The sequence below is a fragment of the Engraulis encrasicolus genome, chromosome 19 (assembly GCF_034702125.1).
Source record: "Engraulis encrasicolus isolate BLACKSEA-1 chromosome 19, IST_EnEncr_1.0, whole genome shotgun sequence".
NCBI classification, from domain to species: Eukaryota; Metazoa; Chordata; class Actinopteri; order Clupeiformes; family Engraulidae; genus Engraulis; species Engraulis encrasicolus.
The window spans coordinates 50,206,465-50,233,880 of NC_085875.1; the positions used below are offsets into that span (position 1 = coordinate 50,206,465).

General features: G+C 43.3%; 1 protein-coding gene across 2 annotated transcripts in view; it reads left to right on the plus strand.

Annotated features, from left to right (window-relative positions):
* wdhd1 (WD repeat and HMG-box DNA binding protein 1) overlaps positions 1 to 27,416 on the plus strand; it is a 57,171-nt gene that overhangs the window by 21,233 nt on the left and 8,522 nt on the right. For both annotated transcript variants that reach the window (XM_063184641.1, XM_063184642.1), the window contains exons 12-22: positions 2,326 to 2,525; positions 3,341 to 3,525; positions 7,106 to 7,347; positions 8,165 to 8,302; positions 14,026 to 14,182; positions 15,348 to 15,462; positions 16,554 to 16,685; positions 21,166 to 21,377; positions 23,463 to 23,590; positions 25,809 to 25,865; positions 26,090 to 26,130. In XM_063184641.1, coding sequence (XP_063040711.1) covers positions 2,326 to 2,525; positions 3,341 to 3,525; positions 7,106 to 7,347; positions 8,165 to 8,302; positions 14,026 to 14,182; positions 15,348 to 15,462; positions 16,554 to 16,685; positions 21,166 to 21,377; positions 23,463 to 23,590; positions 25,809 to 25,865; positions 26,090 to 26,130 — 1,607 coding nt within the window. The remainder of the gene's footprint in view (positions 1 to 2,325; positions 2,526 to 3,340; positions 3,526 to 7,105; positions 7,348 to 8,164; positions 8,303 to 14,025; positions 14,183 to 15,347; positions 15,463 to 16,553; positions 16,686 to 21,165; positions 21,378 to 23,462; positions 23,591 to 25,808; positions 25,866 to 26,089; positions 26,131 to 27,416) is intronic.

Genomic DNA, 27,416 nt, shown 5'->3' on the forward strand with positions numbered 1-27,416 from the left:
CAAGTGTCCGTCTAGATAGTTGTGTGCCAGAGGTTCTTTTTTTTTCTGGTGGGTCAGTTTGACAGGCAACCTCTCTTGTGGGAGGAATCAGGTGTGGCTGGGCTGGGGCCTGAGAGAGGACAAAGACACAGACATTTTGAAAAGTTGCACGAGTGTGAAGTACAACAATTACAGCCTACTCAGCTTGTGTTAAAAGCTTACCATCACAATTAACAGTGCCTACAGATAGTTCGTTTTGAAATATAAAAAAAACCCCTCATCAGTAAACGAAGGGGGCTGGGATATTTTGCTTCCAAGAAAATAACCCTTTTATCCATGACAACGTCATGAACAGAGGGTTTGAACACCCAATGCCTCTGAGCATGTAGAACTACACAGTTTTCTTGTGTGTGCAAGCTCTTTACTCTTGTTGGTGTTATGGTACTACTCCGAGACAAATTTCTCCTTAGTGGAGACGAGTAAAGAAACGCATCATAACCTATATTCTATCTACAGTCTTATGCAATACTCACACACACAACGGGATAATAGAAACGCGAAACATACAATATGGGCACAGTCATGGACCACTTCAGATAATAACTTTACCATGTCGACATGGGCCAACCTGCGAGCAATTTTCTTGTTTTTAGGTAGGCTTCATATTTTTGCGCATCAGATTGAATTTGGGCAGAAAGTGGAAGCAGCCAGGAATCCTTTATGCACACTTCAAAACAACTGTGGCGAAACCGCGTCAAATCACGATAAACAACATTGTTATGCGTCCCTGCATGACTGCAACGAGGGCATACCTGTTCTCAAGTTGAACAGTAATCATAGGATGACGAGGCTTTAGGAGACGGGCAGTAAGGTGCCTATACTCCGATGGAGATTTGAATCCTCAGTTTGCGGCACAATATAAAGTGAAGTATTTGCCACTTATAATGATCAACACTTCTTGTCTTGTCTGCACGCTCACAAGCGACGTGAATACATCCCGAGACGGTGGCAGATGGACACTCCCAACTGATATCACTCCCGGACGTGTAGCCCCAGGTGGTTTTATCACTCCCAGACGTTCTATCCCACCCAATTATATTTCACGTATCATCATACACTGCCACATACAAGCAATTTAGGGTTAGGTTTAGAGTTAGGGTTAGAAACAAAAAACTAACATCAAAAAGATAACTAGCTCCGTTATATGGCGGTGGGCTCGATAGTCTGGCTAGTGGGAGCGTGGGAGCGATTGGGGTTGGGAGCGACAATCTGGGAATCACCACGAGAAGCACCCATCATCAATATGTCGATGTCAGACTCCCTAAAACTAACGGGAGACTGGCATGTCTGGGAATCTACACTAAAACACAGCACACTAACATTTTATTTGTAGCCTCTGGTACAAGTAGGGCCATTTCAACCACAATTTGAAATCCACTTCTGGATTTTAGAAGCTGGGCTAACTAGCAGGTCCATGAAAACGTCAGCAGCTAGTAGCTTAGCATACCACACCATAGTCTACATTAGCCATACCAATACAGTAGAAAGAGTTAGAAGATACTTACAGCTCCTTCATCTGTCGAAACTCTACGGACAGTTGGGACAGCGTCCTTTGTTAGGTGAAGTCTGCTTGCCAATCCTGCATGATATTGTCCCAGATTTATAAAGCAGTCTGCTGTAAAATGGTCCGCACACACTATAATCTGTTTCCCAAGACTTGACGGCACATCTCCATCATAGATGAAATTCAGCCATGCAGTTCTTCTGTGATCCGTTGGAAGATGGTGTAAGGATTTGTGTTGTTCCACACAACCAACAACTAAACACTTTTTTACTTTTCACTTTTGCTTGCCATAGCTTGATCCAAGTTAGCGTAATGGCGGACAAGCTGCTAGTGGTATGAAATAAGTGGGAGGGGTTTTCCATAGGTGGACGCTGGACGGCATCTACGTCACCGCATCCACTGGGTCTACGTCACAATTCTAGGGAAATTTTATTGGCCGAAATGACACAGTATCAAATTTCCTCTGGTGACTCACAGAAAGGGGCTGGATGGTTTTTTTCCATCCCTGGGGTGTATGTAAGGCCAGTGGAGACCAAAAAAACAGTCGGAAAGCCGAAACAAAGTGATTTTGGTCAATATGTCCCCTTTAAAAAAAAAAAAAAGAAAATTACCTACATATTCTCGTCTATCAAAATGAAAAAGACTTTATTACATGGCTTGGTTACAGAAACCCTGAAACTGATGCGCTTTGGCCTTCTAGTCTTTCTCAGGGAGTCAAACGATTGAAACGCTCCTATAACAAATTATTATGTATTGCAAAAATATATATATTTTCGACGCAGGCTCTGTGGCCCTGGATCGGTTGAAGATGACTATGGCGGATGGTGACGGCGATGATGCAAGCAGTGCCATCGTGCCCCTTGTGCCATCTGCGGTGGCCGCGGCAGCAACCAGACCCGTATACGACGGGCCCATGCCCACCCCCCCACAGAGGCCGTTCCAGTCTGGATCAACGCCAGCGCACCTCATGCACAGATTTATGGTGAGGATGGAGTACACACACACACACACACACACACACAGGCGCTTCCAGTCGGCGCGCACACACACACACAGACACAGACTCTTACAGTCTCTGGTTGCGAGGTGTGAAACTCGGTAGGTATTGTACATGACTATAATCACACACACACACACACACACACCAGGGGTGGAACTTAAACATTTTCCCCACCAGTCACTGTGGCAGGTAGATTCTATAATCTACCAGTCACTCGAAAATTTTACCAGTCACCGTTTTTACCAGCTCATATTCAACCTTTCCAAACATTGTAATGCCAAGCAAGATCATTCAATACTTTTGTTTCAGATATCATTAATTCAGTTATTGTGATGCCAATAACTCTTTTTATTACCAATTTACCAAACCTTTGATGTTGGATGCTGCGTATAATTCAGCATGAACTCAGGTGCCTGTAGAACATTTTTGCCCGTCAAGGTGACGTGTGGGTTGACATATTTCACCTGCCAAAGGCCAAATTCACCCGTCATTGGCAGGTGGACGGGTGCTTATTTCCATCCTTGACACACACACACAAACTTGTGGCTTAATGCTTGATCTCTGCCTGTGTGGTTGCCAGATGTGGAACTCCGTTGGTATTGTGTGTGGCTTTAATGGCTCAAACACCCATACGCTCAAACAAACTTGTGGTTTAATACTTTTTCTCTCTGGGCAAGTATTGTTCCTCTCTGGGTGGGCATTGTGCACGGCTATAATGACAAACACAAACAACAGGCATACACACACGAACTTGTGGCTTAATGCTTTTGTTCTCTGTCTGTGTGTGTGGTTGCCAGGTATGGAACTCGGTGGGTATCGTGCGCGGCTACAACGACGAGCAGGACAACGCGATCGACGTGGAGTTCCACGACACAGCCGTGCACCACGCCATGCACCTGACCAACTCGCTAGGCCACACCCTGGCAGACCTATCCCAGGAGGCTGTGCTGCTCGCATGCCCCAGCACCGACGAGCTGGCCAGGTCAGTGGGCTCCATCCACATACACTGTATTGCCAAAATGAGTTGCTAACCTGCCTTGACTCACATATGAACTTAACTAACTGCCATCCCATTCCAAAACCATAGGGTTCAATATGATATAATATCAGTCCACCTTTTGCAGCTCTTACAGCTTCAACTCATCTGGGAAGGCTGTCCACAAGGTTGAGGAGTTTATTCTTAGGACATTTTGACCATTCTTCCAAAAGTGCACACTTTGGTGTTGGACGAGAAGGCCTATTGGGCTCAGTCTATTGGGATCAGGTTAGGCCAGTCAAGTTCATCCATACCAAACTCTGTCATCCATGTCTTCATGGACCTTGCTTTATGCACAGGTGCACAGTCATGTTGGAAGAGGAAAGGGCACGCAACTGTTCCCACAGCGTTGAGAGCATGGAATTGCCTCAAATCGTTTCGATCAATTCCATGCTTACAATCTTGTGGACAGCCTTTCCAGATGACTTGAAGCTGTAATAGTCGCAAAATGTGGACCGATATCATATTCAACTTTCAACTTTTCAACGTTATTGTCCCCAGAAGGGGCTATTAGGTATGCAGCAAGTCATAAGCACATATAGACAGCAACAACATATACCACAGGGCAGACATAACCCTATTAAACCCTATGGGTTAGGAATGGGATGGCAGTCAAGTTCATATCTGAGTCTAGGGAGGTTAGGGCAGTGTTTCTCAACCTTTTTTTAAGCGGGGCACCATTTCAGTTCATGAAAAATCTCAAGGCACCCCAAACCAACAAGCCGTAACGTAACGTTCAAAATTGCTGCTTTATCTCAGACAGGCTATTTGTAGGCCACACGGGGGCAACCTGAATTTACTTTATTGTTCGTAAATGGTAGATGAAAGATTCCACTGACTAAGCATTCATTCATCACTTAAGACAAATGTGTATTATATTATCAGTTTCACATACAGTCAGCCACCTTTCTGCGGCACCCCTGAGGGGTGCGTGCGGCACCCCAGGATGCCACGCCACCCCGGTTGAGAAACACTGGGTTAGGGAATACTTTTTGTAATTATGACCAATGAAAAGCCACTAATCTCAAGGTGTGTCGGAACATTGCTATTGCTACTGATAGACTGTTTTGCTAATGTGATTTTCTGTTATGGTGAAGGCTAGTGGGTTTATTACCTCCGCCAAGGAGGTTATGTGATCGCCTGGGTTTCTGTGTTGTCTGTGTTTGTTCGTTCGTTCGTTCGTGCGCTGCTATTCCACTGCCTGCCACCAGGTGCGCACGGTGAGCACTGACTGAGCACCTTGCCTGATTATCATAGACTTGCCGCCGAAGGTGTTGCGTCACTAGGAGGGCGCAGCCTGGCTACTGAACACCGGCGTGCCTGCGCCTTTCTGAGCAACAATAAGGAACAGGGAGAGAGTCTCCTTTGCCGCGCCAGCTCCAACACAAAGTGCATTTGATTTCACCTAAAAAGTTGTTCATCCGCATGCAGGAAACAATCCTGTCAAATTAGCCTAATTACCACCGCTGCCAAAAATATGGAATTTGTAATTGTGTTGGCCCATATGTTATCATTGCTGTTTCGAGATGGACAGTGACCACCCCCGCAGATCGTTTAGGTTCAAAATGCTGTCGAATTAAGTAGCCTACGTTGTCAAAAATATGGAATGTGATTGTGTAAGTTCACAATGCTGTTGTGGACTGTGACTGAGGTTCGCAATGCTGTCGAATTAGGCTACCGTTGCCAAAATAATTTATGACTGTACGTTCACAATGCTGGTAAAATGCATTACATCACCTTCGCTACATTTAAAGTTAACCCCAAGTTGTTTGCGAGATGGACCAGGATCAGAAAGCACGACAGTCTGCATAATGGCCGAGCACCGGCGAATATTCCAATCGGGTTTGCCGCCAAAGCAATAAGGAAAAGGACTGTCTCCTTTGACGCCAGCTCCAAAACCATTGCTATCAACCTAAAAATTTGCTCATCAGCAGGCACCCTTTTGGTACCCTCGTTGAAGTTAACAAACAGTCATGTGAAATAAATTACCGCTGCCTGCCTAAAATATGTGTGAAGTGGAAGTGCACTGCTGTGAGATGGACAGTGACCACCGCAGATCATTTCGGTTGACAATAATGTCGAATTAATTAGGTAGGCTACCATCGCCAAAACAATATGGAATTTGTGGCTGTGCAAGTTCACAATGCTGGTCAAATGCATTACACTTCACTCTCACAATGCTGGTCAAATGCATTACACTTCACTCAATTTAACCCCAGTTGCGAGATGGACCACAAAGCCCGACAGCAATGCCTAGACTGATTAACAACGGTGATAGTAATTTTCCTAGAAGGAAATGCCGCTTCACGCTTCAGCCGACAGCGCTAAGGCCAACCAGTGGCCCATGAGAATAATGCATACCATCGTAGGCAAAAAACAGGCCTAACCATACGGTTGTCTGTGGTTGTTTCAGTTTTGTTGGTCAAAATCATTACATTCCCTTCACTAATCATAGCCCTACAGTTCTACGTGTGATCACAAGTTTTCAAAGCAGGTTGATTTTTATCTAGTAAGCACAAGGCTGGATTAGTCTGATACAATTGGTATAATTCCACTTAGTCTTTAAAGTATGATATGAAATAGCTGTGAAATTTTAAATGGTAATAAGGGCATGCTGCCAATCATCAAAACTGTTTATAACAATGTGACCAGCAACTTCTGACCTTCAATAAGTGCATTTATAGGACAGTGCATAGTAAGTTCACAATATAGCATGTAGCACTTTGCCAATACCACAATCACACAGGTGAACAAAACAGACCACAGTTAATCAAGGACATGGTAATTATAAAAATACAGATATAATCTAGTTACAACTTGACTGTTTAATTCTCTGAACACACTAATGGTGTGTATAAACCTGCATAAATGACACAAATATCCCACTGTATGTGTCTAAAAACAAACTTAACTTCCTTGGCGGAGGTCTGCACACTCTGGGTGCATTTCTAGTTATTATTATTTTTGTCAGGTAAAGGACATCTGGGGAATTCCAGTTCATACTGTGTAGCCTCGTTTGACCTTTTCATATTTGACCTAATCAGCCCTGGCCTCTTAATGTTTGACCCGCCCGTATTTGCGCTGCTGTTTAACCAGCAAATAAAGCCAGCAGCATATTACAGCAAATAAAGCCAGCCGCATATTACAACAAATAAAGCCAGCCGCATATTACAGCAAATAAAGCCAGCCGCATATTACAACAAATAAAGCCAGCCGCATATTACAGCAAATAAAATGCCCAGATCACAGCATATAAAGCCACAGCATATTACAGCAAATCAAGCCACGGAGTGGACCATCTCATCTCAAATACATAATGATAACATCACAGTACATTTACATTCTTTTCACTCCCCCCTAACCCTATCTCTACCCCTGCTCTCTCCCCAGTAAGCTTCAGTGTCTACACTTCTCGTCGTGGGACACCAATAAGGACTAGACCCCCTCATTACGTTACATTAAATGACATGCCATTCAAAACGATACCAATGTGATGACGCCACATATCACCCTCGTCTCTCCACAGTAAGCTTCACTGCCTCCACTTCTCGTCGTGGGACACCAATAAGGAGTGGATGTTGGACCTGCCTAAGGGGGAGGATGCGTTGGCGGTGTGCCTGGGGCTGGGCTGGGGGGCCGTGGCCACCAATGCGCTCCTGGTGCGCCTCCTCTCCGTTGGGGGGCTCCAGAAGGAGGTGTTCAGCCTGCCGGGACCCGTCGTCAGCATGGCCGGACACGGGGAACAACTCCTCATCGCCTTCCACAGAGGTAAGGGGACCCTAACATTAGGGCTGGCCAATATATCGAACTTTGATCCCAATATCAATTTTGCTGTCAAACGATATGAAATTTAAAATTAAAAGCATTTTTTTTTGGTCAGTTGTCTATGCTGACAAATTGGAAGGTACGTTGTTTTTTTCCCATTATCGAGCATCCCTACCTAACATCTCAAATACACATTACGTTACACTTCGGGGGGAAACCCCACCCCCCAACAAGAATTCCAGACTCTCGTATTAGATGATTTACCACTCCCTCAAGGTTAACATGACCTGGATTACAGCAAAAATACTGAATCAGACCAAGATATCGCAAAACACGCCCACTCAATGCAAAAGCGTGTGCTCAAGTTGGGTCTCCTAAGGGGGCGTTGTCCCCTACTTCTTCTTCTCTTTTTGAGGTGTTTGCGCAAGACGTGCGCTACCGCCATCTACAGCGCTAAGGGGACTTCATTGATTCTCAACCTCAGGACTCCGAAGGTCTCCTAACCGAAGGTCTCCTAAAGGGGCTTTCACCCGACATAAAGTGGATACCGGAAAAGAAACAAAAGGACGCTTCTTGTTAGATCCACCTTCTTTGGATTACAACTTAGCCAGGTTCTTGGCATAGTCCCCTGGTTTTGAAGTGACCTGTCTTTCGGGATGCAGCTAGTGTGCGTGCGTGCGTGCGTGCGTGCGTGCGTGCGTGCTCTCCTCAGGTACCGATGACCAGTGTCTTGGTGTGCAACTGCTGTATACTAACGTGTGTGTGTGTGTGTGTGTGTGTGTGTGTGTGTGTGTGCGCGTGTGCGTGTGTTCGTTCTCAGGTACGGGTTTTGATGGTGACCAGTGTCTTGGGGTGCAGCTGCTGCAGCTCGGCCGTCGCCGGCGGCAGGTGATCCAGGCGGAGCCCCTCCCACTCTCACGCAAATCTCACCTGGTCTGGCTGGGATTCACCGCAGAGGGTGAGACACATACACACACACACACACGCGCGCACGCGCACGCACACACTATGCATGCGCGCGCACACACACACACTAGGATTCACCGCAGTGGATGACACACTCACTCACTCACTCACTCACTCACTCACTCACTCACTCACTCACTCACTCACAGGGATTGGGAAATGACCTCAGGTCGGACTCGAACCCGGGTCCACAGATTAATGTCATGGTGTCCTAGCCCACTGGGCAACAGCGCCCCAAAAACGAATGAACTTCAGAATTTCAGCATTTTCCATATTTTGCAATGTCCACATTTTCTTAGACTGAATGGTCTAAGACAGGGGTTTTCAATTTCACTGACAGTGAGCCTCCCCTTGGAGTAAATAAAGACAACCAAGCCCCCCCTCCCCCCGCGGAAAAAAAACACAACCCACCCACATTGTACACCAAGAAAAGCCTATCAATTATTACCCTCAAATAGGCGTTTCTGAGTGTATGTGATGTATGTATGCACATGGGCATGTGTCCCTCATCTTGCCTATACCTGAATCTGTGACTGTGGGTTTGGGTTACTGTGGGGTCAGGCTCCATGTTCTGTTTGTCTGATGCTCCACATGCATGGTACTACAAACGTGCAATAGTCCCATGATGCTAGGCCCATCTTGTCCTTATTTAAAACAGTCTTGTTCAGGGATGCAAAATGAACAATAACAATAACAACTGATAGCCTAATAGGGCCTACATGTTTTTTATTATTATTATTAAATTGTATTTCTTTTCATTTTGATTCTTTTTAAGTTCTTTCACAATATTTCCATCTTAATGGAGGCTACTGTTACAGTAACATCACGAACAGAAGGCCTGTCCAAATCATTGCTTCGTTGCCAAGAACAGTTGACAAATAGGCCTACTGGTTGAAAATAAAGACGACACGCCTTTGATGCGCAAAGCTGTTCGATTCCGGTTGTAGCCTAGAAGAGAAGCGATATAGCCGCAAGTCACCCTGCACTTGTAGCCTTGCTTGAGTGGATTCTCTGACGCACACACAGCTGTGAAGTTAGGAGTAACTGAGATGAGGCTATCAATTTATCCTCCCTCTCACATCCTCGTCGCAACTGTCACATCACCAAACGTTTTTATTCACATTTAATTTACAAACGCTGATGTGGAATTTGTCGCGCGCTGCTGTCCTACTACTACAATTTGGGCGATATTGTTTCAAAACTTGACTTCTTTCCCGAGGCGTCTTGCCTCCGAGGCAAACGCATATTGTTTAGGACTGCTTGAAAGCGTGAACCTTTATGCCATCCAGCAGTTCCCTGTTTTTTTCTCAAGTTGACGACTTCATACTCCTGAAGTCGGCGAATTCCCTCCGAAGTTTACAAACTAAAGCCGGGCATACACTGTGCGATATTTTCACTCGTGGGTCTTAAGCTTCTGCTCACACTGCACGATGGAATTTCACTGTTTAAAAGTTCACAGCTCACGACTCACGTCCTCACACTACACGAGCCGACAGTCGGATGCGAGCAAAATGCTTCCACTGTACGACGCGACAGGCATGTTTCCCCAATCTGCCGAGGAGGGAACATGCGCACCTGAGGTGGAGATGAGGTCGCGCTCAACAGCGAATTGCACGGCCCTGTTAATTTGTGCATGTGAAGTGTCAAATCGGGACGTAGCGCTGCTTTAACTGTGCGATTTACGCACGAGCCACGACCAGAATTTCAAACCGTTTTGATTTTCTTGCGACCCTGCGATTGCTCGATCGTGAGGCGAAATCGCTTGTCGTTACCCCATGTACACTGCACGATGCGAGACTCACGATTGACCTGCGATTGAGCAAGAAATCGGCCCGACTCTCAGAAAGTCGTGCGAGTGCCAAATCGGGCCAAAATCGGAGCAAAAGTCGCACAGTGTAAGCCCAGCTTTACTGAAGCTTTCAAAATGTCCATTGCAAATCTTTAAGATTGTTTATCGTGCGCGAGGACTTCTTAGCAGCGCTTGGGAGGGAGTGATGGCACGAGCCGTCACGTACGTCACTTCTTTTCCGCCTTTCTCTTACCTGCGCTTTGCTGCAGTCTTTTCGTCTCTCTCTCTCCCTCGCTCGCTCTCTCCCCTCTCTCACTCACTGGCTGGCTGTTCAAGAATAAAAGTCGGGTAAAGCACAGGCAGTTCTCCAGTGCTCGCGCCATGTCGACGGTCTCAATTTACTTCCAAATAACGCCAATTGCCACCCGAACTTAAAATATTATTTAAGAAAGTAAAGATGAATTGAATTATAACACATAGGTCATGGTCATGGTCATGTTCCTACGTTTCTGAATCCCCCTTTTTGCTCACTTCTGTTGTTGTAGTGGTAGTAGAAAGGGTGCATTTCATTGGCTTCTAGATATTTACAGAAAGTGCACCTTTCTACGCGTGTTGCCGCGCCTCCCAAAGCGCTCTTTGGCGCCCCCCCAGGGAGGCGCACCTCACCTATTGAAAACCCCTGGTCTAAGATGCACATTAGTTATCCGCTTATGCAATAATTCAATATCACGCTGCTATTCTATGTTATGTATAAAAACAAGATATTTGACTGAAATATTCTCTAACAATTTAGTAGCCATTTTTTCCCCAAAAAGTGACCCTTGGAGAGTATTTCTGCCAAATGTCCACAGTGAACGATAATGTCACTACTCTGCTTTACTATTACTATGTTACATTTATTTCACTGCTGCTTGTGTTCCCCCTCTGAGGTCCTGATCACTTTTACACTGCTCGCCTGCTGTTTCTCTTAACAACATCACTTACTGCCAACTCTGCCTTCTCTCTCTCTCTCTCTCTCTCTCTCTCTCTCTCTCTCTCTCTCTCTCTCTCTCTCTCTCTCTCTTTCTCTTTCTGTGTCTGTCTCTCTCTTTCTGTGTCTGTCTGTCTCCCCCTGCTCCATCTTTCTCCTTTCCTCTCTCTCTATCTCCCTTTCTTAACATCACTCACTCCTTCTGTCTCCAACGCTCTTCATCTTGCTGTCTTTCTCTGTCTCCGTCTTTCTCCTCTCTCTCTCTCTCTCTCTCTCTCTCTCTCTCTCTCTCTCTCTCTCTCTCTCTCTCTCTCTCTCTCTCTCTGTGTCTGTCTGTCTCCCCCTGCTCCATCTTTCTCCTTTCCTCTCTCTCTATCTCCCTTTCTTAACATCACTCACTCCTTCTGTCTCCAACGCTCTTCATCTTGCTGTCTTTCTCCGTCTTGTCTCTTTCTACCTCTCCCGCTATCTATTTTTCCATCTCTCTCCTCCTCTCTTTATCTCTCTCTCTTTATTCCCTCCGTCTCATCCCCTTCTCATCCCATCTTCTTTACCCGCTGGTCTCTTTCTACCTCTCCCACTATCTCCTGATCCATCTTTCTCCTTTCCTCTCTCTATCCCTCTTTCTCCTCTCTCTCCACTGTCGCCTCTCTCTTTATCCCTCACTCTTTCCATCTCTCTTTACTCCCCCTGTCTCACCCCCTCGTCCTACCCTGTCTCCTCTTCTCCGTCTTGTTTATTGCATCATTTTCCTGCTGTCCTCCCAGCAGCCTGTCATTACTTCCCCATTTTAGTCAGCCGGGCAGGTGTGCTGACGGAAAGATTACAGTCGTGTGTGTGCACGTGCGTGCGGGCGGGCAGGCGAGAGAGAGTGAGATTGTGTGTGTGTGTGTGACTGAGAGAAAGAGCGTGAGATGGTGTTTGTGTGTGAGTGGGAGCGATCATGCCACAGACCATCAGTCTCTTGTTCAGCCCAGTGTCAAAAGCCTTTGTGCTCAAATTGCATATTGCATGCATGTGTGCAATCAAACACACAAGGAAAGTGTGCGTGCGCACGCACAGTTGCCCATGTCCGTGTGTGTGTGTTCATGCAACAGTGTGTGTGTGTGTAGAACCACATTTGTGTTCATAACAGGACTCGTCTACATTTCTGCATACAGCTGCATACATTGTGTATGGGTGGTTGACGTTTAAGGGCGTAACGCAAAAAAAAAAAAAAAACGTTTTTCAAATTCCTGAAAAAAATGATGGATAAAAATTGGGGAAAAAATAGAAAAAAATAAAGCACTTAGTGGTCTGTGGAATTTCACCTTATTTTTGCCATTTTTGGGAAAATGTGTCCCGCATCAACACATTGCATAGGCATGTCACACCGCAGGAAAATGGAGTCACACCACAGGGAATTCACTGCATTATGGCCATTTTAATCCATTTGTATACATGACTGACATCTGAGCTCATGCTAACTTGATAATTATATTGTGTTTAATCTTAATATGTGTTTTCATTTATAAAAAACTTGTTTTCCTTCTATAAGACCAGTCACACCACAGGACACCATCAAATGAACCTAAGCATTGCGTGACAGAAAGATTGCAATATGAAGACATATTAAGAGGTTAAGTGTCACCTTAAACTTCCACAGCACTCTCCAATAACTGAGGTACTGACTGGTTAGGAGCCAGTCTTTCAGACCCTTGTAGTTGGCCTTGCAGCTGCCCATTCACAAACATTGACATACATGTCACCCCACAGGACACAATTTGTGTTACGAAATTGAACTTGTAGTTAATATTACTGTCTTGAGTTTTTTTCACATTCACATATCTTAATATAAAGTTAATATTTATGCAATCATGCCAAATGCTTCATACATTATTCAAAATGTTGTTGGTTAATTTATATATATGTTATATTCCAGATTTCATTAATGTTACAGTCACACCGCAGGATATTTGACATATAAACCTTTACATAAATCTGAACAAAAATGTTTCTTCTCATCTAAGACTAATATGAAACATAATGTACCACATCTTATTTCATTGACATTTGTTTTTAAAGGAAAAATAACATTTTTGTAGGTTTTTAACCAATGTTACGAAAAAACAATACGTCACGTCTCCCACCCGTATGTGCTTGTGTATTTCTTTTGTTGAGAAGTTGTGCTTAAAGGGACACTTTGCAGGAAATGGTCAAAAAAGGTACTGCAACTATGCTGCTCTTTGAAACTGGGCTGCCTATTGCCTAATTTGATCTTTACATGAAAGTTTACTAAGTAATAAACAAATATGTTCTAGTATGGTCCAAGTAGAGTCATTTTTGCAGCTAAAAATGGCTATTTTTGGAAATTCAAAATGGCGGACCATGGAGAAGATCCCCCTTTTCATGTATGAAAAGTGCAATTTTTCCAGTCATAATGAATACTTAGAATTTGATGGTGGTGGTAAGTATTCATGAAAAAGGTAACATTAGTGAATGAGCAGCATGGATTCTGGAAATAAATAACTAAAAATCTCACACAGTGTCCCTTTAAGCCTTACATGTATAGCATGTATTTTGTGTGTGCAGGGACCCTGTAGGTAATTTCATGTGAAATAAGACCATTTTTGTTAAAATGAGTTGTAAAGTAGTAATGGAGCAGTGTTGGAGGAGATTACCCCACCTGACACTCTGGTGTTCTAACGCGTCACTAAAAAGGCACATTAAGTGCAATTTAAGATCAGTGCCAGTCGGGGCTCCAAAGTGTCTGATTTCAGCCCTGCCGTGGCTCTAATGGTAGGGCACTGGGCTGCGACACTGCTGACGTGGGTTTGACTCAGGCCCGGCTCCTATTATATTTGTGTGTAATAGTGCTTACGTATAGGTTTGCTAAAGTGTGTGTGTGTGTGTGTGTGTGTGTGTGTGTGTCCGTCCGTGTGTGTGTGTGTGTGTGTGTGTGTGTGCGTGCGTGTAGGAACCCCGTGCTGCATAGACTCGGAGGGAGTGGTGCGCCTGCTGAATCGCTCCCTTGGCAACACCTGGACTCCCATCTGCAACACGCGGGAACACTGCAAGGGGAAATCAGACCACCAGTGGGTGGTGGGCATACACGAAAACCCACAGCAGCTCAGGTGAACACGCGCACACACACACACACACACACACTACTGGGTAGTGGGCTTTAGGGCTGGGACGATTAATCGACTAATCGTGACTAATCAATTATAAAAATAAGTTGGAAAGACTTTTCATAGTCCACTAATCGTTTCATTTAATTCAATGCTTTTTTACTTACTTTACTAATGCTTTATTACTTTATTAAAACCTAAAATTGCCCAGCACGTATGAATTGGACGTTGTATCACAAAGTAAATAAGCTACTATCATGATTTAAAGCTCATTGTGAGCTCAGGGACCTAATTTTAACGGTTTCTTTCTTTTTTCCCAATTTCCTTGAAGATTAAAGTGCTAGAGTACTTGAAAAAATAATCGTTTGACTAATCGACTATTCGAAAAAAATAGTTGATAGATTAATCGGGAGAAAAATAATCGTTTAGGACAGCCCTAGTGGGCTTACACGAAAACCCACAGTACCTCAGGCGGGCACGCACGCACACGCACTCACTCCGTGTTAAGTTCCCCCTTCACTACTACTATACCAGTGCCTGCTGTCCCATTATATATCATAAGAACATGTTTTGTATATTTCCAAACGTCCGATCATGACCTCTCCTCTCCTCTCCTATCCTCTCTACTCCCTTTCCTTTTCCTCATCTCCCCTCTCCTGTCTTCTCCTCTCCTCTCCTCTCCTGGTAACACTTTATAATAATGTTCCTTAGTAAAGACTCAGTAAATAATTAACTAATGATGAATAAAACATTAACAAATGTTTTTATTATTAACTAAGCTTTATTAATGCTTTATAAAATATCTACAAATTATATATTCAAGATTTTACACACCTTATAACAGACTATTTTATTCATTTACAAGCAACTTGTAAATGTTTGATAAATATGAAATATTAACATAACATTTCCTAGTCATTTACAAGCATTTGTTTACATTTCCTAATCATTTACAAACGTTTGTTAATGTTTTGTTCATCAATAGTTAATTATTTATTAAGTCTTTATAATGCTTTTTTGCATCCATTATTCTAAAGTGTTACCCCTCTCCTCTCCTCTCCTCTCCTCTCCTCTCCTCCTCTCCTCTCCTCTCCTCTATTCTCTTACTGTCATTCTCTCCTCTATTTTCCTCTCCTCTCCTCTCCTCTCCTCTCCTCTCCTCCTGCAGGTGTATTCCATGTAAGGGTTCTCGTTTCCCTCCTACTCTGCCGCGTCCTGCTGTGGGGATCTTGCCCTTCAACGTGCCCCTGTGTCAGGTGGCCACAGAGAAGGGACAGATGGAGGTACGCACGCACGTTGCACATACTTGAGATCATTAAACAACATACCTCGGCCCTGTCGTGGCCTAACGGTGGGGCACTAGTCTGCTATGCGGCCGACCCAGGTTTGATTCCTAGCCCGGGTCATTTGCAGACCCTCCCCGTCTCTCTCCCCATTCGCTTCCTGTCCACCTCTCATGCTGTCCTGTCATCGATGAAGTCGAAAAAGACAACAACAAAAATCTTAAAGAAAAATTCATGGAAATCAAAAATATTTTTTTTCAGGCCTTTAATAGTCCTGAAATTTTGTTTCAGGCAAGAAAGTCAATTGACGTTTAAGGAAAGTCATGTTTTTTAAAACTTTTTTTAACGGTTGTTTTCTATTAAGGCATCATTAATTGATCATGATTATTTCAAAATGAAGGCTTCCACATTTAGCCTTAAGTACGCATTCACGGTGCTGTGAAGTCATGGAAAATCCACCTTAGTTCATTAAGTCATGGAAAAGTTTTGAAATGTATGTGCCCGTATGTATGTGTGAGGGAGGGAGAGTCAGCCTTCTCAGTTACTCAATTTCTTGTGGCGTCAATAATTTCTCAATAATGCAAGCAATACATGCACAATACATGCAAGTATGAGCCTGTATGTCGAAGCGTCAAAAACTTGTTTTGCGTGCTAGCGGTTTGGAGGCAATCCAGTTTCGACACTGCAGATGATGGCTTTAATTTAGGGGCTTTAGGTTGCAGGAGAAAGAAGGTGATCTACAAGTTATTGTATGGAAGCTGTGTCATACAGCTGAGAGAAAAGGCATCTGTACACTGGTCACAGCAATCCTGCTACTGCTATCTTATGCAGGAAATTATTTTTGCCAGAAAGGTTTCATGCTCACCTCTGTCAAAAGTTGCCTACTTTGAGAATGTTCTTTGACATGCCTGGCTAATAGTACTTATGACTGTTTTTTGTTTGTTTGTTTTAATTCTATGGCATGCTGCCGCCAAATTATATACCTATGTTTTAATTCTATAAATATGTATTGGTATTTTATGTATATTATTCACATTGTTATGTTCTATATTATTTTAGCAGCTCAAGTGTGTCCATCTTTCTCTCTCCAGGAACAGTACTGGCGTTCGGTTCTCTTCCAGAACCATTACGGGTTCCTTTCGTCCAGTGGATATGAGATCGATGAGGAGGGACAGAACCAGGCCCAGAAAGAACAGCAGGAACTACTCATGAAGATGTTCGCAGTGAGTACCACACTACTGTGTGTCTGTGCGTGTGTCTGTGCGTGTGTGTGTGCGTCTGTCTCTGTGTGTGCGTCCGTCTCTGTGTGTGCGTCTGTCTGTGTGTGTGTGTCTGTCTCATACCTGCCGACCATTACGCATTTTGTGTAGCAGATACGGATTTTGACATCAAACTACGGCGCTGTCACTTCAAAATACGGGAAAAACCAATAGCAAAGTGTGTTCATGGGCCCTTATAAATTGCTCTGTAGACTTGCAACCAGACAGAGCCGTAGACATGGCTCTGCTTGCAATTGTCTCGCGCTGGCCTTTCCATTGGTCAGCAACGTGTGTGGGGGGGGGGGTGAATATTGAGCAGTCAGAGCGCTAGTTTGGATGTCTTCATTTGTTGAGCTGCGCTCCTCTCGAGTCGAGGCATCAGCTGCTGATAGAAAGTTTGCTTCGAAATCACACAAGCAGAGAGACTAGTTAATGTACTCCTATAATCTCTGAAACAAGTGTCCTCCTCCTGTCATCATGTATTAACCATCTTGGTACTGTCGCTGTAGTTTTACAAGTGAGCACCGTCAAAAATCACCGTTTCAAAGGTAAATGGACTTTGAGAAAGGTAGCCTGTATGGGAATAGTGAATTGCGTCCAGTTGCTAAATCCGTAAATTTATGAAAATAAATAAAGGCCGAGGTCTGTCGTAATGATTCACCCAATGTTTCGCCGTATTTGACGGCAATATGTTGTTGCTTGTTTTGATATTGGACCGAAACGAGATTACTTCAGAATGAGAAAATGTGTCGATGACCGCGCAAACTAAATTCGGTTTCCCTTTGCGCCGGATCATTTTAACTCGGGAAAATAAAGCGATAGTTCTAACGGTTGTGCTCGGAGTAGGTCTACATCCGTAACCTACCATGACACCGTATAGGAATAGGCTACTGTTCCCCCCTGAGTCATGGCCCATTCTGTGAACAGGTGTAACAGGTCGTGCGTCATACCAAATATGCATCACTCCATGACTACTATCCGTAATCACGTATGGCAATCTATTAATAAAATCAATTCTCCTATCATATATGTGCCGAACAGTGAACAATAGCCAACTCATGGCGGCAGATGAGGGTAGATAGGCCTACTATTATGCAGAGAAGTGAAAAAAAAGAAGCGATGCCCCTCAAAAGTTACCGTGGAAGTTCCAAGAGCATTGGCCATTAGCCCCCGTCCCTCAGTAGAGCCACTAGGCCTACATGACGCATTTTGTACTGAATGAATTCTGAAAGTGTGATTTTGATGTTAGCCCCCAAGGTAATAATATTAACCTGATATTATCCTAGCTTCCTAACACTTCTCTTTATCTTTTTCTCTACTGCTGATGCTTCTTCACAGTAGGTGACAACATCACCATTTATTAATATTGGGGGAGATGATGTAAGAATCATTACAATTCAACTTTTTGTTCATAAAAATCACTGAAATGCCTCGGTATTTATAATCAAATTATACATTTTCCCACATGTACTGTACCTTCTACAGCCAAAAAATAATCAGCAAATGCTTCAATTTCATACTCAATTCCAGCTCCTTAAAGCCAGGCTCAAACTACACGACTAGCGATTGTGTGTCCGATTTTGGCGTCGGGGTGCACCGCACACTAGAAGAGAATCGCAACTGTCAATCTTGTCGCTGCTCGTAGCCACCGAGACAATGCCCGACGTTCTATTTCCAGTCGCAAATATCAAACACTGTTTGATTTCTACGATTTGCGATCGGCGACTCTTTCAGCTGCCAAAGTTCTATCTTAGAACGTCGCTCACGACGAGGAAATCTTTCCCGACAATCGCTTGCGATGGTCCTGGGGGGTAACGTTCCAGCGATTGTCGTAAGGGGGGTTTTCAGCCGAGAATCGGCGCGATAGTCGTGTAGTTTGAGCCAGGCTTAACACCCCCCAAGTGACCAAATGCTCTGTTTGGCTGGTACATAGGATAACTTAATAGCCACTTATTCCTACTAGCCAGACTGGTGGTAGGCTATGTTTGACTAGTAAGATTAACAGCCATATTGGCTGGTGATCAATAAAGTTAATTTAAAGGCCTGAATTCCAGCACACTATATCATAGCATTTTATTGGTGTTATGGTGTGAAAGAAAAAAAAAATCTTTCATTAAAGTTTAATAGATTATGGTAGTTCAAAGTAGGGGTCGACCGATACAGGTTTTTTAATGGCCGATGCGATACCGATATTTTTTACATCACCCTTGGCCGATACCCGATTTCCGATACCCGATACGCCGATGCCGATATTGTTAAAAAATGTTAAAAATGACAAAAATCGGTACTGTATAATAAAAAAAAAAATCCTATCCCATCATCTTTTCATCACACCATGACACGAATAACAGGAAAATAACTGTCATGTACAAAGCACACTGAGCAACTAGTTTTTCAAGTTTTTCATTATAGCCACCTAAAAAGGTATACATAAGGCATTAAAAATTCAAAGGACTGTGGCTTGACAGTGGTACAATAGCATAGAGCTTGACTGTAAATTTGAAAAATGTTGGGGATGACCCCAAGATTATGGGTTTAAATATTTATGCCTATTTTTTCACCTGTATAGGTGTACTTGATTTACTAGGGCCTTTCACAAAATAAATCAAATCAACTAAATAACAAACAAAAGCCCAAAATAACAAACCAAAGAAATGCAAACAACACACATAGACAAGTAAAACCATGTTCTTATTTTCATATTATAAAATACATTGCAAAGAATCCCACCAGTAAAAACACCCCTGTTCAAAATGGTTTGGTCCGCCAAACGGCGGACACCCCTCTATTTTACACAGATTGGAACATTCACTTGTTGCTGAATGAGGAAGTGGCAGCATGCCATGTTACAGAAATGTTTTACACAGTATTTCTAACCAAATAAACTTCTATGAATTGAAATAGCCAGTTTGCAAGTGATGTTTGTTACTCATTGGAGATCGCTAAACAGATGGAAGTTGATAAATGAATGACGCTACGAAATGCGTCTTTTGAAACGCGGTGGAAATGTACACTGAAACATGCTGGAAGGCACTCGTTACAACGCTAGGTAAGAGTTATGGCAAATGGGGGTGATAAATGACCGAACAATGAACCAGGGAAATAAAAACAGTAGTTTACCCTCTTTGGAAGAGCTGGTTGGTTAAATGCTACAGAAATGGTTTACAATATTTTAATTTAGCCAGTTTGCAAGTGGTGTTTGCTACCTATTAGATGTCGCTAAAACAGATTGAAGTTGAAAAATGAATGACGGTATGAAATGCACGTTTTGAAATTAGACACTGAAACATATGCCGGTAGACAGTTACAACGGTAGGTAAAAGATGGCAAATGGTGGTGATTATTGACTGGACAATGAACCAGGGAATTAAAATCAGTACAGAAAATGGATGGAGCTGAAACATTCTCCCTTTAGGCCTATTACATGCACATGCCATGTCATTCAGTGTCCACATTAAAATATTATGCGTCTGAAAGTCTAAAACTTTGTAGCAGCCTGCAAGGCTGTTTACTTTACTCAATGAGAGGGGGAGGGGTGACGCAGCAGCGTGCATTGCGGGTCTGCCAGCAACACAGAGCTGCCCGTCTGTAGTCAAAATCTCGGGGTGGGCGTATCGGCCAAAACCGCCTGCGTATCGGCCGATACCGATACACTTAATAAACGCAAATATCGGCCCGATATATCGGCCGGCCGATATATCGGTCGACCCTTAGTTCAAAGTACTGTGAAGAGCAAGATAAACTATTTGCCAGATACACAGGATGTTAGGCTAAAATGCATTAAAATGCAGGAAATTGCATCTAAGAAAAGCATTTTTTTCTGGGGGAGGACCCCCCTGCCTGAATGAAGTGTCTCATATCTTCCCTGTAGACATTTGGCAACCCTAGGTGTAGGGCAGACTATGCAAAACAAAGTAGCCTCTCAGATGGGCCCGCCGGCGACCCCGTTGCTTTGCCATGCCAAGTTGTTGCGCCGTGAATTGCCGCGCCGCGATGAGTTGCTACTCAAAATGTTTTTTAAAGGTTGGCAGGTATGCTGTCTCTGTGTGTGTGTCTGTTAAAGCTATCGTGTGTGGAGCTGATCAGTTGTAATTTGTATGTTTTCTAGTTGTCGTGTAAGCTGGACCGTAAGTCCTAATGTGTGTGCGTCTGTGTGGTTGTGTGCGTCTGTGTGGTTGTGTGCGTCTCTGTGTGTGTGTGCGTCTGTCTCTGTGTGTGTGTGCGTCTGTCTCTGTGTGTGCATCTCTGTGTGTGCGTCTGTTAAAGCTATCGTGTAAGCTGTATCGAGAGTTCTAAGGTGTGTTTGTGTGTTGCAGCTATCGTGTAAGCTGGAGCGTGAGTTCTAATGTGTTTGTGTGTTACAGATGTCATGTAAGCTGGAGCGTGAGTTCTAATGTGTGTGTGTGTGTGTGTGTGCGCGTCTGTCTGTGTGTGTGTGTTGCAGCTATCGTGTAAGCTGGAGCGTGAGTTCCGCTGTGTGGAGCTTGCGGAGCTGATGACTCAGAGTGTGGTGACTCTGGCCATCCGCTACGCCTCGCGCTCACGACGCATGGGATTGGCCCAACGCCTTGGACAGCTGGCCCTGGAGAAGGCCAATCAGGAGCAAGCCCTGCAGGAGGAGGAGGAGCCAGAGGAGGAGCCAACATACACACACAGGTAAATAGCCTGGACACACACACGCACGCACACACACACACTCCAGGTATACGCCCACCTGCTTTTTGGTGCAAGTAAACGGAATCACCTCTAAGAGCATACAATGACTATAATGAAAATAGAACGGATAATTATCATGTTCATTGTAATTCCATGCTTCATACTTTCATGCTGGTCATACTTTGGCTTACTTACTTAGGTCAATTATGTGTTTTTGTTTTTGGGCTCAGACGTCGGGTGGTACAACCACAGCCATTGCCTATGAATTAATTACAGGGTTCCCACGGGTCATGGAATTTCTGGAATATCATGGAACTTCATACGTTTTTCCAGTCATGGAATTTTGCCATTTTGCACAGTCATGGAATATCATGGAATTTTCTTAACAGTTGTGTAGAAGCAAATACTTTTTTGTTTCGTGTATAACATTGTTTCTTAGTGGTTATACTACAAGGCTTAGCCAGAGAGGGTTTGGTTTCACGCTGTAATGTGCAACATTCTAGGACGCAATGAGCACTCTTTAGTCTGGCGGTAGCTCGCCATCGGCTCTAGGGGTGAAGATAATCTTCAGTTTTCAAACTTTTTAAAACTTACCGCTATTTCTTTTTATGGAAGTGGTCATGGAAATTCTGTGTTTTGGGTCTGGAAAGTCATGGAAAATCATGGAAATGTATATCTGAATTGGAGTGGGAATCCTGTAATTATTAGTAATTGGTAATTTAATGTACCACAATGAATATGCTTCTTGTATAATTTACTAAAAACAAAAGAAGAAAAAAACAATCATTTGATCCGCACAGTAGTGCCATTAGCTGTGGTTGCACCACCCTGACGTGTGCGACTACTGAAACATCATTGACCCACTTACTTACTTGGGCCTCTACGTTCCTGTAGCAACATACATAGGCCATCAACAAAACTCTTCCATCCACTCCCGTGTTTGCCCTTAAAATATAGAATGAAGGACCATCACCCATGATAGCCATTGGAGTGGAGGGTCTGTCATGGGTAAGCGGGTAGGGCGACAGACTTGTCAGACTTGGACTTTCACTTTGCTCTCTCTTCACTCAATCTCTTGCTAAACAGTTCTATTTTGGTTATTTCGGTTACAGTTCTATTTCTGTTACAGTTCTATTTCGGTTCTCCTGAGCAACAGGCGCTGCTCTCAGCCATAAATAGGGCTCTACATTAACTTTTTTCATCACCAGCCAAAATGGTTAGAAGTTGTCAATCTTACGAGCCAAACACACACTCACTAATGGGTCAAGTGGATAGTAAGCGTTCTTTTCTACCAGCCAAACTGAATTTTCACCAGCATTTGGCTGGTTGGCGGGTGTTGATTTACAGGCCTGACATAACCGTAATCTCCTCCTTTTTATTGATTATAATACATGTGTGTATTAGGCTACTGCGACGAGCAAAATAGCCGCAAATAGAAATACTGGACGACCTGTGTGATGTATATGCAGTGTATACTGCCATACAAAGGCAAAGTGCAGTAACTATGCCAATATTGAAACTAAAAGAAGGCCTTCAAAATATTGTAAATATTGTAGTTATTGCAAAAAGCTGCAGAGCTGTATTTTTAATGCAAAAAGCTGGAAAGCTGTATTTTTAATATGGGACACAATTGGACCATAAGGCTTTTTCATAAGATAAGGGAGGTGTTCTAAATACTATTTTCTGTCTAAACTCTGCTCTTACAGGATATGTAGTTACTGTACTTTGCCTTTTGTCTTATCAGCAACCTAATCATTTTGTTATCACATTAGCAGGGATAACACATAGGAAGGTTTTGGATGAGAAGGCTCCATCAAAGAATGGTAACATCACCATGCAACAAAGTGGGATCAAGACCGGTCTCTTAAAGTGGCGTAACTTTTCCTTTGAACTACATCCATTCTCCTAGTTTCCTAAAGGGGCATGGCTGCCATAGGATTGCAATTTAGAGACTTGCGTCATATGGATCCTGGATGAAACTTCTGAAGAATTGCCTCTACCCTTATCAATCATCTCTGGTTATGTTTTGTTTTTGTGTTGGTGAACCTTTTGACATTTCCCCTTTTCCCGTTTTGACCTCTGCAGGTACAGGCAGAGCAACGGGCGGACGAGCAGACGAGAGGAAGAAGAGGAGGAGGAAGAAGAAGAGGAGGAGGAGGAGACGCAGGTGGAGGAACAGATGGAGACAGAGGAGGCGGAGAGCAGGAAGCCACGTAAGGCAGAGCGGCCATTTTGACTACCAGCATGCATCTCACCTCTCCCATAATGGGGTGCCTAAGTCCCGTCCTTCTACTTTCAGTCCATGGGGCCTTAATTTCCAAAAAAATTGAATGGAAGTGAATGGGGCAGTTTGACGTGCTCTGGATTTCACACATGACAGCAGTAAATTTGAAGGATTTGGATTGGGGGAAAGGCGAGGTTTGGTCGGAAAATCTGAAATTTGATCAGTCCATTAGATCCCAGTCAAAATGTTTGACTTCTCAGGCCCCATGAGGTGTCCGGAAGGGGTGGAGTCTTGGGCACTCCATAACCGTAGACATGAACGCTAGATGCTACCATGTTGGTGTGTATGCCATGTTGGTTCAGTCTCCTATGTTTTTCTTAGTAATTTTCTTACTGCCACCTACAGGATAATGTGCATATTTCCTCACTAGGGGTGGTACGGTTCACAAATGTCACGGTTCGGTCCATATCACGGTTTCAAGGTCACGGTTTTCGGTTTTGTACGGTTCTGTTTTTTTTTTTTTAATAAAATGTATTATATAAAAATTAGAATGAAAATGTAAGCTTATCATGGGTATGTTGAATTTGACTTCATTTAACCCAACTGAAAGAGGAAAGATATCAATGATTTTAACATGCTTCCATTTATTTCACAAAAAGGGAGAACTAAGTCCTAACTTTTAAGTTGACAAATATTCAAATATTACATGCTATAACACATTTGACGTGTAACAATAAAACAGCTACACTCCTGTAGGTAATGGGACCATTAGGTCAGTGCAGTATGACTATTTTGGTTAATGACACACTGAGAACGAATTGGACTTTTATTTTGATACCGCTTTCTGCGAGTTTTGCGCTTATGAATCAGTTGCTTCCTATCATGAAACTGCCGGCCGTGAGAAGCATAGAAGTAAAATCAGAAGTCAAATTCAATTTTAAGTGAACAAGTGATAGGGTTATGTTATGTTAAAATGTGAAAGTTAAGGTAACAAATAATTGTAAAAGATCGTTTTTTTAGAAGTGTATGCACAAGAATGTTTCACAAAACTCCTGTGAAGCTGAGCCTTTTAAAACAGTCAAATTTTATTTTTGTTATAGTGTTAAACATCAATGTTAACTAGGCAACAGCACAAAGTCCCCTTCCGTCCGTCAGAGTTTAACTGGCTACATATAATTAGGCCTACAGTTGATTGCAGTTAAGGACAGCGCAGTGAATCTGATGGATATGTTCAATTATCTCGCATTTTGCCGTCCGGAATCCCCATTCAATGCCACGTGGATATAGCCTACACTAGGCCACTGTAACGTAAGTCATAGTCCACTTTGTTCTGCTAATCTGTCATTGTTTCTAAATTCATGTTCATTTAATTTAAAAATGGTCAGCATAAAGGCTGGGAACAGTCACTTGCGCTAACGTGGAGAGAGGGGGGGGACAGGGTGACGCTGCTGACCGACCTGCACTTGCTTGTAGGCTACTGTAGCCTAGTCAGCTGGCGCATGCTGTTACATTATGCCTTTCAGTTGGCTGATAGAAATCAGTCTTTCCACACTCAATATCCTACGTAGTCTTTGTGTTTTATGCTTGTAAAAGTAGTAGGATTTTAATAGCGTCGTCCGCCGGTGGTCACTTTTTTTTTTTTTTTTTGAAACCGTGGGCACCGTGCGGTTGCCCACTACCCCGTTCCGTGACATGCAAACCGTACGGTCTCGGTTTGCAACGCAAACCGTACCATGCCTATTCCTCACCAATCATGTGGTATTGCCATCACCAATTGATGGCTAAACATGGCGACGATCTGACTTTCATAAGGGCCATTTGTTCCAATAGTAAGAAGTGGTCCAAGCGGCATCTAGTGTGCATATCTATGACCCTTATGAACATCTTCAGGTTTTCTTGATTACACTTTCATTTGTTAACATCTGTTTCATGCATTTGTTTACAATCTTAAATACATGAAATGAAGTTCTTCCTTTTTGTAAAAAAAAAAAAAAGAAAAGAAAAAATCCCTGCATTACTCAATAAAATATGGATAAGGATGTGCAGGGAGCCTATTTTTTGTGTGTTATTGAGCTTATGCTCAAAGTTTATCCTAAAATGTTCCATCCTAAAATACTGTTAACATGACGACTGGCAACCTGCCAGAAACTGCAAGGTGTAACTCGTATAAAATATGTACTCGTATTTTACATGTCTGCCTTCTCCAGGTCTGAACCCGTTTAAGAAGGCTGCGGCATCCCCAGAGAAGGCTTCTCCTAAACCTGGTATGTATGCAACACACATACACACACACACACACACACACACACACACACACACACACACACACACACACACACACACACACACACACACACACACACACACACACACACACACACACAGACACACACAGACACACACAGAGCTATATGCACAGCACAATTGCTCCTTATGTCCCATATTTATTTATTTGTTCTCTCTCCCCATCCCCCCACCCCCCCTACAGCCTCAATAGCAAACAAGGAGGCCAGAGTGAATCCTTTCAAGGTACGCTGTCAAATTCAGTACTGTGTGCATTGGTTGAATGTTGAATGATAACCTGATTTAAAAAAACTGAGATCTGGAAGGCGACTGTGCTGTCACAGAGCTAGAACTGAGAGACTGAGAAAGAGCTTTTTTCCTCATGCCATTTGCTTACTGAATTCCTCCTAATTTCTTTGATTGAACACACACACACACACACACACACACACACACACACACACACACACACACACACACACACACACACACACACACACACACACACACACACACACACACACACCTTTTATTTTTATTTTTATTTATTTCTTCTTCACCCTTCTTCTGCACACTTGTTTTGCACCGGCCATGCATTTCATTACAAGTGACACGAAAGTGTCTCTATGTACATGACAAATAAATATCCTTGAATCCTTGAATCCTTGAATCCTTGGTTGAATTGGACAGGTAAAACCAGGTCATTTGGAATATATGGCACTGGGGCCTCATGTACTAAGAAGTGCGTGGATTTCATACCAAGAAAGTGCGGACGCGAAAATCTTAGAAGTTACTTAAGGACAAAAAATCTGGATGTATCAATAAGTGCGTAACCAGATTTTGCCGTGAAATCTTGCGCACATGCACGAGCACACGCGGGCCCAAGTCTCCGCCTTGCCTCCTCCCTTAAATATTCTATGTGAATATTCTAATTAGTATGAACAGACCCATTCTTGTGCATTCATTGGTTGAAAGAATGGGAAAGGGAACGCGGGAAATACATTTCATGATGTGAGGTGAAGGCGCTGTTTCGGAAGTAGACAATTTAAAAGGAAAAAGACTGCGTGCAATAGCCTAACAAAATTACTTTGGCATGTATCAAATCAGGCATTGGTAAAACTTAATGTGAGGACTGCAGAAAAAAAACTGTCATGTTATACTGCAGTACAATGCAGGTTTCACCCCAAATTATATTTACAAAGCATTAGGCTTATATCAAAGCACATTGCGATGAGGAAGTCGCCAAGGCTGCTGAGAAATAAACGTTTATGTCGGGTATAAATATGAAAGATGACGCATGCACACATACACCACATGTAGCCCATGAATAACCTGTCCTGCAGCCAGCCAATACTCAGTTAAAAAATTCACCTGTGATTTGATGGACTGATTTTACAGTAGCCTAGCCTTATGAAAAGAGAAAGACAAGCACTGCGGAGAGGACGTTCCCAACAAGTGCGAGAAGATACATCGCAGATGTAGTCCAGAAAATATTCAATGTTTACTGTAATAGCTGCCAAATAGCCTACTTG